This window comes from Acipenser ruthenus, chromosome 32 (assembly GCF_902713425.1).
Source record: "Acipenser ruthenus chromosome 32, fAciRut3.2 maternal haplotype, whole genome shotgun sequence".
Taxonomy (NCBI): Eukaryota; Metazoa; Chordata; class Actinopteri; order Acipenseriformes; family Acipenseridae; genus Acipenser; species Acipenser ruthenus.
In genome coordinates, this window is record NC_081220.1 from 4,047,043 (window position 1) to 4,060,582 (window position 13,540).

The 13,540-nt window shown below is 36.9% G+C and overlaps 1 protein-coding gene across 1 annotated transcript; it reads right to left on the bottom strand.

Annotated features, from left to right (window-relative positions):
* Nucleotides 1–414: 414 nt before the first annotated feature.
* LOC131703272 (signal-regulatory protein beta-1-like) lies at nucleotides 415–13,294 on the bottom strand. Its single transcript, XM_059006381.1, has 8 exons — nucleotides 13,011–13,294; nucleotides 10,257–10,589; nucleotides 7,202–7,540; nucleotides 5,896–5,997; nucleotides 5,585–5,615; nucleotides 2,162–2,208; nucleotides 1,461–1,522; nucleotides 415–812 (listed from the first exon to the last, which is right to left on the bottom strand). The coding sequence occupies exons 1-8, from the start codon at nucleotides 13,048–13,050 to the stop codon at nucleotides 756–758; spliced, it is 1,011 nt and encodes a 336-aa protein (XP_058862364.1). The 5' UTR covers nucleotides 13,051–13,294; the 3' UTR covers nucleotides 415–755.
* Between the last annotated feature and the right edge of the window lie 246 nt (nucleotides 13,295–13,540).

Genomic DNA, 13,540 nt, shown 5'->3' on the forward strand with positions numbered 1-13,540 from the left:
ATCACAACAGTGCGTTATTGTTTTTGACTAATAATCCAATCTCTCTGGTTTTAGAACAATGATTGCAGACCAGAGAACTGTCTGGCATCCTTGGCAAACATGGGCCCTCGTTGTTGAGAACGGGTTCCCCAATTACAATTCCAAGCAGAATGTTTAGAATGCATACTCCAGTGTTGACTGGAAATGAAGGCGAGTGTAGTTTTAAAATCCCTTTCCTTATATTAGCTCCAGTGTTATCACTGCACCCCCTTATCATTGTGTAGTTGAACTTTTCACTTCTCATGCGTTTCTATCAAAAGCCTGTGAAGCACCATATGCTGTCCTCCATGGCCAGGGGTGCAGGGGAAAGCTTGACTGAAGCTAATTAAGGACAGGACAGGGTTTTTTATTTACATTTTAAAATAAGAAACACTATTTTTTAAGTTTATAACTGAGTCTTTATTTCTTCAGAATGCTACCTGTTCAGATAGAGTTTAAACAGGAAGTAGCTTCATTTCTTTACTCTGAGTTCCGCTATACAGGTCAGCTCGTATGGAGTAGCTCTGTGATCCTCATTATAAGCATGAATACCTGGACAAAATGTATTATATAACATACAAGCCAAGAACCAGGTTTCAACAGAAGAAAAGGGAACCTGTTTATTGAATCTATAGCATATTACTATATATCAGCTCCCAGAAAGCCCCAGGTGTGGAGGAACACAGTTGATTATCCCACGAGACAGGTGTATCTCATTCCACGTGGGGGTGACATCATCACCGTCGTCCTTGCCGGTCGAACTCCAGACTGGCATACTGCACATCCTCTCTCTCCTGCCAATCAAACACAATTACAGTGAAGCCTCAATATCAACCCATTCAGTACCAAATGCATTTTCTTTGAAAAAATCAGAACACAGGATGCATTTATGTAATCTGATACATTCTAAATCAATATTTCTTCAAAAAAATGTTCAATCCTTCATTTTGGCTACAAACTGCTGTGTCCTGTTTTGAGGACAGTAAAGTTAGACGTGCCCATAATCAGAGCAGTGAAACGTCACTCCGGGTATGAAGCTCAACACATAAAATGGAGCCACTTTATCATCACAGTTGGTAGGAAAAAAAACACCAAGCAATGTATCATTTTTATACTTCCGTTTCTTATTGTATATTGAAGCCTCATTAAAGCATCTGAAGGGCTGTATTTGCAGAATTCACAGCTGCATGTAGACTTAACTTTTGCGGTTAACAACATTAGAGTAAGTTATCATAACAAGGTACATCACATGTCTTGCAATTTCTTTTTTACAAAATGTTATGACTGTAGGTTTTGGTCTTATGGTTTAGGACTCCAGATGGTGGGCCTTAATATTGAAGATTGCTTTACATTGCCTTCAATAAGAGCCAATCCAGTGTCTTTATAGTGATGTAGCCTTTTAGTATAATAACAATAACAGCAGTAATAACCACACTGTGTACCGCTCTCAGCTTCGCACCGCTGTGCTGTCTTGCACCAGAGCCTGGCTTCTTAGTGTTCCTGCCTAAACAAAGAGGAGGAGGTTCATAGTGACACATGAGGTATTAGATACTAGTGTAATAGAAAAGACCAGGTTCATAGTGACACATGAGGTATTAGATATTAGTGTAATAGAAAAGAGCAGGTTTATATTGACACATGAGGTATTAGATACTAGTGTAATATAAAAGAGCAGGTTTATAGTGACACACAAGGTATTAGATACTAGTGTAATATAAAAGAGCAGGTTCATAGTGACACACTGCAGGTATTAGATACTAGTGTAATATAAAAGAGCAGGTTTATATTGACACATGAGGTATTAAATACTAGTGTAATATAAAAGAGCAGATTCATAGTGACACATGAGGTACTAGATACTAGTGTAATATAAAAGAGCAGGTTCATAGTGACACATGAGGTATTAGATACTAGTGTAATATAAAAGAGCAGGTTCATAGTGACACACGAGGTATTAGATACTAGTGTAATATAAAAGAGCAGGTTCATAGTGACACATGAGGTATTAGATACTAGTGTAATATAAAAGAGCAGGTTCATAGTGACACACTGCAGATGTTAGATACTAGTGTAATATATAAACACCACAATATCATGTCTGAGAATGAATATCTATCAAGATTAAATAATATAGTGTATTTACCTGCAGTCTGGTGTTTATACCTCACAGCTGTCTGTGTGACGTCATCTCTGTAAAAAGTGACCCCATGTTAGTATGTATTGGCTAGCTAAGTATATTAAACACTAACACCAATTTCAAATTGACAATGGGCAATGCTAAATCACACGTGCTAAAACAGGAAACTTCACAATGTAATATATCGGCACAGTAGAATTATAGAACTCATGTTTTTTGGGGGGTTCTTTTTTAACAGAATGGTGAGTTTTATTAAGTTGAGTTTTTTAACCATAAAACCAGGGCTTCCCTAACCTGGTCCTCAGGACCCCCTGTGTCTTCTGGTGTTCGTTCCAGCTGAGTTCTCAGTTACTGAACTGAACCCTTAATTGAACTAATAATTTGCTTAATTAGACCTTTCAATTTGTTCCAGCTCTTAAACGGTTTGAGATTTCAAGTTAACTTTTTAGGAGCTGAGAAGAATTAAAACGGTCTAATTAAGCAAAGCCAGAAGACACAAGGGGGCTGTGAAACCAACCAAATAAACAAATGCATTAAACAAAGTAAATCTAGTAATTCTCGTTTTTGTTTCAGAAAATGAAAAGCTAGAATCTCATGTCTTGAAACTACTGTATAAAAACTCCGACTCGGAATGAAATTAGTGACGTCTGTACACTAAGGGCCTGATTTTCAGAAGGCGCATTTTTAAAGAGGAAATGATACGTCTTTATTTATCTTTCTATACGGCTTATGACTCATTCAATTGAAACGGAAATTGGTTTTCCGGTTACGTAAGAAGCCAATTAGTCACATTTCAACAGTCTGGACTTGCATTTAACTGGAAAACAAAGAGGAAGCACACATGTCGTCGCAACGATGGGGGAAAAAAAGGAAAAATTATTATTTATTTCTTAGCAGACGCCCTTATCCAGGGCGACTTACAATTGTTACAAGACATTATTTTAACCCATACAATTACCCATTTATACAGTTGTTGTTTTTTTTTTTACTGGAGCAATCTAGGTAAAGTACCTTGCTCAAGGGTACAGCAGCAGTGTCCCCCTCCGGGGATTGAACCCACGACCCTCCGGTCAAACGTCCAGAGACCTAATCACTACTCCACACTGCTCGATTTTAGCACATCAATCTCTTATTTTCGGCAAAAGGTCTGGAGCCACTGACACATTTAAAATAAGGAAGGATATAACCGAAAAGATAAATGCAACCTCTTCCATAAAAAGGTGAAATAAAGAAGTCAAAAAAATATTCTGTGGCTTAAAACGCAAAACAGCGGTTGTGATGCATAGTTCACGCCCTAGTCTCTGTAAGTCCTTTGGATAAAAGCATCTGCGAAATTACATAATAATAATAATAATAATAATAATAATAATAATAATAATAATAATAATAATAATAATAATAAAAAATCCTTAATTTATTTCAATATCACAATCTGATACAATATTAATACTGTATTCATATCCCTTACATGCAATATCTGAATGTTTCTGTATATTTGTGAAAAATCATAATACAAATGTTAAACAGTAATATGCATTTGTTACATATGTTTTAGAATAGTCATATGTTAATTACGTATTTAATATATTCTAAAATTAGCCAGCCTCCACTTAGAAGCTCCTGCTCGAATTTTGTGAACAAGGCGCTGTTCTCTGTTCTGCACTGTACTTGGCAACTACATCTGTGACAATACATTGAGCATCATATACAACTTTCACAGTTAAAGAATGATGATGTTTTCTGTTTCAGAAAGCAATTTAATTCCTTGAATCTTGGGATATTGCAACATGTGTGTAATCTATTACACCTAGCACGTTTGGGAAGCCAGACAACTGATAAAAGTTGTGTTTGGTTGTATTTTGTTTGACATCCTCAACTGAAAATATTATACTCCCTTGCCCTACGGAAAAGTGCATCTGTGACAGCAGTCAGTATCTTTGAGACAGAAGACTGACAGATCTGTCCCCAGGTTGTCTGGATGGCACCCGTTGCATGAAAATGAAGGGCTGCTGTAACCTTTACAGGCACAGGTATAACGTGACTGCAGGCTGTTTGAGATTAATCAGACTTTAGCAGATCACACAGCTCTGTTATAATGCCTATATCCAATCTGTATCTGTGCATAACTTGTATTGGAGTTCGATCTAGAAATGTGTGACGAGATGAACTATTCTGGGGTTAGTGTAGGGTGGTTTTTTACTCATCCTCACGTCTTAATCAGCAAGTGTACTTTGGTGTACTAAGTGGGCACATCAGTGTTTTGCACGTTTGGAAAATAGGTTATTTGCAAAATAGAATAATTACGGGCTTCAGTTTCTATGGCCAAACGTTTTGCATCACCCTAAATAACTAAGTTTGCTTCATAAAGTCGAATGAAACCTGCTGAATAATATTACGTTAACATATATATCAACCATGATATTTATCTGTGAAAATATTGCTGCTAAAATCTTTTAAAAGAGCTGATCCACGCCGTCTCTCCTGTGAATCGCAACACCTGGAGCAGCATTGTGACTGAAGCAGCAGCAACTCTTGACTTGTTGAGTACCTTCATTCATGTGATATAGAGGTGTTACTAAATCAATATATTATAAGGGATTCACTCAACTAACTGTATAATATGAAGTGAACACGGATATTAATCACTGTAGAAAGGCTTCTTTACTGTGTCTGATTATATTTTACACCAGAATGTACATTGCTTGAATTCATGGATTATTGTCGAAGTTAAAACGTCAATTTAAACCTATGAGATTGCAGTTTGATGTGACAATTTTCAATAAAGAGTCCTTGTCTATTTGATATGAAATGGAACATGTTTGACCAACCCTTTATCTCCCATGCTGGTAGTTTGCAGTTTTTTCAACTGATCAGAGAAAAAAAGTCAATTTAAAATCCTAATGTGAGACACTAATGTCTATTACTTTATTAGTGACAGACTTTTTAATGAAGTAAAATAAACTCTGGTCAATATTTATTTTGCTTGCATTTAGTAATATTTGCCATGAAGTAAAGCCTTATTGTTTTAAGTGTCCAAATAGTATAAACAGCCTTCCTCACTCCAGTCAAATCATGTGACAAAATGACCTCTCAACTCTCTGGTCCCACCTATTTGCCCTCTATATGTATCTATTAGGCTAGCAGAGTTGAAAGGTCACACTGGCACATGGTTTTAATGGATTGCAGAAGCATGTTCAGTACTGGCAGAATTCTCCAAACGAGTTCAAACCCGGGTAAAGAGAAAAATGATAGTACTGTACATGTATTAATTTTTTTATATCACATAAACCACACAGGAATCTACTATTAATTTTCTCTGCATCACAATTGCTATTTTGAGTCCTCCACAATGTCAGCTATTGCCATTAATAAAATGATTAAGAAAATGATTATTTTGGAATAAAGTTCCATCTTTTATTCAATACATACCGTTCATTAGCCGAATATGAATTTGTTTGACCTAAACAAAAGAAATAATTATTATTATTTATTTATTAGCAGAAGCCCTTATCCAGGGCGACTTACAATTGTTACAAGATATCACATTATACAGGTATCATGTTATTTTTTTTACATACAATTACCCATTTATACAGTTGGGTTTTTACTGGAGCAATCTAGGTAAAGTACCTTGCTCAAGGGTACAACAGCAGTGTCCCCACCTGGGATTGAACCCACGACCCTTAATTAAAATAGTTAATATATATATAGTACAATTAACATGAAGAAGTATATAATACCTTCCTTGCTCCAGGAACGAGCCCAGGTAAGACTGCCGATGAGGACACAGACCAGCACAATACCACAGCCTCCCAGGACACTGTAGTGAACCAGGCATTGCTCTATAGAGACACACACAATATACCCACAGACATGAGAACTATAGAGACACAGACAATATACCTGCAGATACGAGAACTGCAGGCTCTATAGAGACACACACAATATACCTGTAGATACGAGAACTGCAGGCTCTATAGAGACACACACAATATACCTGCAGATATGAGAACTGCAGGCTCTATAGAGACACACACAATATACCTGCAGATATGAGAACTGCAGGCTCTATAGAGACACACACAATATACCTGCAGATATGAGAACTGCAGGCTCTATAGAGACACACACAATATACCTGCAGATATGAGAACTGCAGGCTCTATAGAGACACACACAATATACCTGCAGATACGAGAACTGCAGGCTCTATAGCGACACACACAATATACCTGCAGATATGAGAACTGCAGGCTCTATAGAGACACACACAATATACCTGCAGATATGAGAACTGCAGGCTCTATAGAGACACACACAATATACCTGCAGATATGAGAACTGCAGGCTCTATAGAGACACACACAATATACCTGCAGATACGAGAACTGCAGGCTCTATAGAGACACACACAATATACCTGCAGATATGAGAACTGCAGGCTCTATAGAGACACACACAATATACCTGCAGATATGAGAACTGCAGGCTCTATAGAGACACACACAATATACCTGCAGTGTTGGAAAATATAATTAATATACACAAAAAATAAACATTAAACATTGACATACTAAAATGCATTTACAATCTGTTGCATAATATTTCTGTTTGTATCTTAAATACTTGGTTACAAAGTAAAGATGATAGAAAACAACATTTTCTAAAAGTGCTTATTAACATGTGTTATAATATAAACATTACATTTGATTGATCCGCATATATTGCCCAATAGCTCTAAGATGCGTGTCAACGGCAGCTATTTTCTTAAATCAATCTTTCTATATTTTAATTTATCTTTTACAGTAGTAATAATCATAGGATTAGTATATTCTAATCAGAATTAAAACATTTTAATAAAAATAAATGATCTACATATGGTGTTATTAATAACTTCAAAGAGAAAACAGAATTAAATGTAAGCTTGTATTATTCTAGATGTACCAGTTAATGTTGATACTATTCAATACTGCACATTACTGGTGCTATTGACAAAGTATTGTTCCACGTCAGCGTGCATTTATCAATCCCTACTAGAAGACCTACTGTATTCTGGGTATGAAATATCCCTGCTGTGGATGACGGTGTTGGAGTTCAGTTGCGCTGCACAGGCGCACACCGTGCCGCTCCGCCACGTCTCCGCCGGGACTGCCAGCCAGCTCGTGGCGCTGTAGCTCTCTCCGTCTCCGCCTTTCTGCCCTTCGATCCAGGAGCTTGGAGCGCCTCCCTCTGCCAGGTGACCGGAGAAGAACCACTGGACCCGGAGCGCGGGCGAGGAGAGACCCCGGACCAGACACACAAATGTCAGAGTCCCCTTGGAATCGAGCGCGCTGCCGGAGACAGAGGGGCCCATGACCGTTACTGTAGTATTTTGTGTGGAATTGTCTGAAAATGTAACAAATAAACACATAAATAAATACATAAATATATTTAAATGACATATAGGCCTGAATATTATCTGTCTTGTTTTCCTAGCTGGCTATGTGATAGTGTACAGACAAGATTAGTTCTAAAAGTTTTTTAATTCAGGAACCCAACACGTTCAAAAAACAAAGAATCATTGCAGAAACTATGCAGACCTCAGCTAACAAGCCCCGGATGTACTAGAGCTGGAAATTTTCAGCGCTCTATGGGTCAGGACTTTGGACAGCACCACGTGCGGCACCCTCTCTTCTCCGCCTGGCAACGAACCTTTGAACTTCTGGAACGTTCGCGGCGCTTTGACTTTCCACTTGCAAAAACAAAATCTCACCAGCTGTGCATTGCGGACCACGTTTCCGAGGTCTTTCCTGAACACAGTTTATAGGTGGCTACAACTGAAATATTCTGCTCACTTAATTATTCTTTTAATTCGTAAAACAAGCAGCTATTGCACGGATGAAGAGTAACAAAGTGAATTTATGATTATACAAAATTATGTATTAGTAATAAATAAATGCCTCTCTAGTGGAACTTCACAAAAACGAAGACCTGTACACATAACATATTATAATTATGTTTATTTTAAGAACAACTCATTTCGCAGTCCTTTGTCAGATTGCTCTTGCGCTCTCGTGATTTCTGCTCATGGATGTTAAACAATATTAACTTTATACAAATACGAACGGTCAATTTGAGCTCAATAATAATTTCTCTTCTGTCGCTAGTTTTTATCATTTTAGAGTAAACTTTCCCCAGGCTGCAAAAGGGCTCAACGTGTTCAATGAGGACTTCAATGTATTCATTATAGTGATATTTTTACGCGCTTCACATCATTTTATTTTTAGGAAACTATGGGCGGCATTTTGCACTTGAGGGATATTAAAACGCACCTCCACTCAGCAGCGTTTCATTGAACTTTCTTCCGATTATTTTCAAGCCTGATCATAACAGATGAACCAAACACACCACCCTAAACGAGAACCAGCACATATACAGCTCTGGACAAAGGGTTTGCATCACCTCGAATTACAGGATTGAGAAATTATTTTTAAAAATCTATAGGAACATAATTATTTTATTTAACATCACGTAATTAATGAAACTACAAAATGATATTGCATAAGTCTAGCGGAAGGCATAATAGCAGTACAGTATTTCATGTTAGATTTCGAAATATCACAGTTTTCAATTCTTGGCAGTATATGTAAAACTACAAAGCGGTATGTAATTCAATATATTAACATAACATTATTCAGCAGGTTTCATTTGACTTTATGAAGCAAAATTAGCTGCATACTGGAAGCAGCCTTTAGGGTTTCCTATTACCAGTAGAAATTATACAGCCAGGAAGAAACCCCGAAGGACTGCAGTACTTTAACACAAGGGCTGGATAGATATTTATATTGCACCGACCTTTAGAGAACAGGGATGGGTATTTATATGAAGACCCTGTAAAGAACAGGGATGGGTATTTATATGAAAATCCTGTAAAGATCAGGGATGGGTATTTAAATGAAGACCCTGTAAAGAACAGGGATGGGTATTTATATGAAAATCCTGTAAAGATCAGGGATGGGTATTTATATGAAAATCCTGTAAAGATCAGGGATGGGTATTTATATGAAAATCCTGTAAAGATCAGGGATGGGTATTTATATGAAGAACCTGTAAAGATCAGGGATGGGTATTTATATGAAGACCCTGTAAAGAACAGGGATGGGTATTTATATGAAGACCCTGTAAAGATCAGGGATGGGTATTTATATGAAGACCCTGTAAAGATCAGGGATGGGTATTTATATGAAGACCCTGTAAAGATCAGGGATGGGTATTTATATGAAGACCCTGTAAAGATCAGGGATGGGTATTTATATTGAATTGTGGTTTGTTACACTTGAACAAAAATTATTGTATTTCTTGCTCTTATTGTATTACTTGTATTGTAACACTTGAATGTTTTTGTATTTGCTTGCGATTGTAAGTCGCCCTGGATAAGGGCGTCTGCTAAGAAATAAATAATAATAATAATAATAATAATAATAATAATAATAATAATAATAATAATAATAATAATAATAATAATAATAATAATAATAATGAAGACCCTGTAAAGATCAGGGATGGGTACTTATATGAAGAACCTGTAAAGAACAGGGATGGGTATTTATATGAAAATCCTGTAAAGAACAGGGATGGGTATTTATATGAAGACCCTGTAAAGAACAGGGATCGGTATTTATATGAAGACCCTGTAAAGAACAGGGATGGGTATTTATATGAAGACCCTGTAAAGAACAGGGATGGGTATTTATATAAAGACCCTGTAAAGATCAGGGATGGGTATTTATATGAAGAACCTGTAAAGATCAGGGATGGGTATTTATATGAAGAACTTGTTTTGTGCAGTTACTGACAGCAGCGGAATCAGCTGCACCGCAGTCCCACTGATAGTACAATCTGCGTTCATTTAAAATGGAGTTGGAGCCTTTTTATCTAAATTTAGGAATTCGAATTGATTGTGAACTATTTCTAAACACAGATCTAACAGGCACCTAACCGGCTAATACAACTACGAGGAATTGCACCCGTTTAACTCTAGAAAGCAGAGTGATCGGTGTATTTACAGTACATGTAATTAATTATCGATCGTACTTTGTAACTTTGTAATGCTTCTTCTTACCTCTGACGATGAGTAAAGATCCACTGGAAAACTCCAGGGCGTTAGAACTGTATTCAGCGCAGTAATATACCCCGGAGTCGACGGGCTGCACGCCCCGGATGGTCAGCCCGCAGTCCCCATTGCTCGCTCGTCTCGTAGTGACCCTGCACCCAGGACCTGCCTTGCAGCTCGTGTTCAGAGCGATCACCTCGCTGTCCTTCTTCATGAACCAGCGCAGCAGATCCGTGTCTACGACGCACGCGCTGGAGGAACAGAAAGTCTCCACGAGGTCTCCAGCCGCAGCAAACTGGTGAGCCGGTGTCTGGTGCAACAAAGCACCTTCTCCTCGATAAACTGGGATACGTACAAAACATTGAAAACACTCGCTATTACAGCGCATATTTATATTACATAACAACTTAAGAATAGCAAATATTAAGCAAGTATACAGCTATGCCCAAAAGTGTTGCACCGCCCTATAGAACTGACTCATTCAGTCGTAAGAAACCTGCTGAATATAAATTACTTTAACATACGAATTACATACCGCTTTGTTTTCCACATACTTAACGAAAATCTGACAAATATTAAAGAATGTGACATTTCGAAATCTAACTTGAAATACTATCATGGCTTTCAGTAGACTTTTGCGATATAATTTGTAGTTTCTTTGATAACATGATGTTAAATAAAATATAACAATTATATATATATATATAGACACACACACACACACACACACACACACACACACACACACACACACACACACATTTCTAATTATGTCTCAATCCTAAAATTCTAGGTGATGCAAAACTTTTGGCCAGAGCTGTGTAATTCCAATGTAATTAAGATAAGAGGCAATTACTGTTTAGCGAAAGTATCATATATTAGGTTAAGGGATTCAGGTATTAAGACTACAAGATTGCAATCGTTTTAGACGTGGTTATATTGCATTGCTGTGCAATAATTGCATTATTACCATGTAATATGTGTCATGTGTGCTATGTGTAAATGTATTGTGTGCCCTTTGAAACAAAGTGCTTCCAATAAACGGAATAATAAAACAAACACATCGCATAGATGCACTAAATTAGCATAGGCAATTTCAAACATACACTTAGAATTGAGTATGAATGATGTTTTATGAGCTGTGCATTTAAGTTACCTCAGTGTTTATGTTCAGCTCAGAACACTTCGAGTAGATGAGTTACTTGAAAGTCAGAATCTCGTCAGTCTTAAATCTTACCTGTAAATGTCAACATTTACTAAATAAGGTGGTAAATGTGCGAAATAATGAAGAAATAAATTGCTTCTGGGACATTTACCGGCTAATCTTATGATTTACCGAAATGTATTAGTAAATTCAGGTTTATCATCTAGGAATGTATTTATTCCTGCATATAAATGGTCATGTCGATGAATATATTTATTTCTACATACATATTTTCTATTAACAAAATAATAATTAATGAGCTTACAGTAACGCATCATTGAGCAATTAAACATGGTACTGAACAATACTGTAATCCACTTCTGTAGAACAACCAACATTCTGGTAAATCTGCGTATAAAAGAATTCACTATGGTGTTGAAGGATATTGTATTCCAAATACGTAGTAGTTTGATGACAAATAATTATATTAAATGCAAATTAAATAATTCAACATGGTTACTGCAGCATGGTAGACTATTGTGTCACTTGGAGTTATACACTCCTGAAACCATACAATGCGCGAAAGTGACACATTCGGCCATTAGCCAAAGTATTTGATTATTCTTGAGATTTACCGGTAATTGTCCGAAGTGAAACGTTATCATGTTTATTTCTGACATTTACAGTTTTCCTTGCTGAATGTCGACATTTAGCAGCAAAACTTAACTAACTTTTAAGCATAACATATATACTATCCTATAGAGGAAGGAGATGAATTCTATTGGACATTTTTGAGTACAGGGGTGTGGAATTGTATTCTTGTTGAATAAAATGAAAATAACATTTTTGGAGATATGCAGTGACTTTTTACACACACTGACACACACACACACACACACACACACACACACACACACACACACACACACACACACACACACACACACACACACACACAACATCCTTAAACATAAAAGAAAATGTTTTAATTAGACAAACGTTTGACCCGATGCCTACCTCGCTTTCTTACATGTTTTTTACCTCAGGGTTATGGATGATTGAAGTTATGGATGAAGAATATATCATGAAAAGTGTGCCTCTACACTGTAAAAGCTAAAGCTTTACGCAACGGATTTTAAACACGTCCTAGTCGTGTATATTATTGACACAGTAAAGACGCCGCACATGTTGCTGGTATCCTCTGTGTTTGAATGCTGCGTCTACAGTATTAGAATACATACTTCCACAGCATTAAGCTACACACTCAACTGGATATCCATGCCGCCGCATCCTTATAGCAGCTTTTTAAAATATAAAACCTATCATAACTGTGTGCTATTATTCAATACTAACATTGTATACAATGAAACATCAGCTGGTAACGGTGCCAGAATTCTAATTAATCCCATAATCCTAACTTGTTGCACCTTATTTCATATTGTACTTTAGTAGTATAATTTGCAGTTACTGTAAACTACACTGTATTTGAATTTTAAAGCCGCCTTGCTCAACTAATAATCGTTGTAAGTCGCCTTGGATAAAGGCGTTAATAATAATAATAATAATAATAATAATAATAATAATAATAATAATAATAATAATAATAATAATATACATACCTTTCAAACACAACGTGACCGTGATAAAAATGTGCAGCATGGTTCTGATAAGCTATGAACTGAGAGAAGCGATGGCACCTACTTAAACATGTTAAATGTCAATTAAATTGTACTGTTTTTTTGTGGGTTTCTGGCTTGACCGGTTGCCTCGAGCAGGCCTCCTTGTCATTTCCTGTTTCATATTAATACCCTTTTATATTCCTCGCATTAAGAGTTTCCATTGTGTCAGCGCAGAGACTGCGAGGAAAAATACAAAAGATGTGCGGTTTTGGTAGCGTCTAAAATGTAGCTCTCGATGTTCTCAGTGAAACACAAGCCACACTCCAAAACCCCAAAGACCCCTGTTGTTTTTGTCGAGATATGATTACACCACCCACTCCCGAAAATAAGAATGAAAACAAGTTTATTATAGATTGCACGAATAAGATGCCCTGCGTGATAATGCGTAAACATGCATGTTCGTCTGGCTTGTTTTCGGTTGCAGCTTTGCAGCCTTCAGACACACACACACACACGCACACGCACACGGA

What these genes read in the sequence shown, in the direction of transcription:
- LOC131703272 (XM_059006381.1), bottom strand. Translation starts at nt 13,050, where the DNA reads ATGCTGCACATTTTTATCACGGTCACGTTGTGTTTGAAAG. An exon ending in TCGTTCCTGGAGCAAGGAAG is followed by an intron (nt 5,616 to 5,895) that starts GTATTATATACT and finishes TCTTTTGTTTAG; the next exon opens with GTCAAACAAATTCATATTCG. An exon ending in GCGGTGCGAAGCTGAGAGCG is followed by an intron (nt 813 to 1,460) that starts GTACACAGTGTG and finishes TTTGATTGGCAG; the next exon opens with GAGAGAGAGGATGTGCAGTA.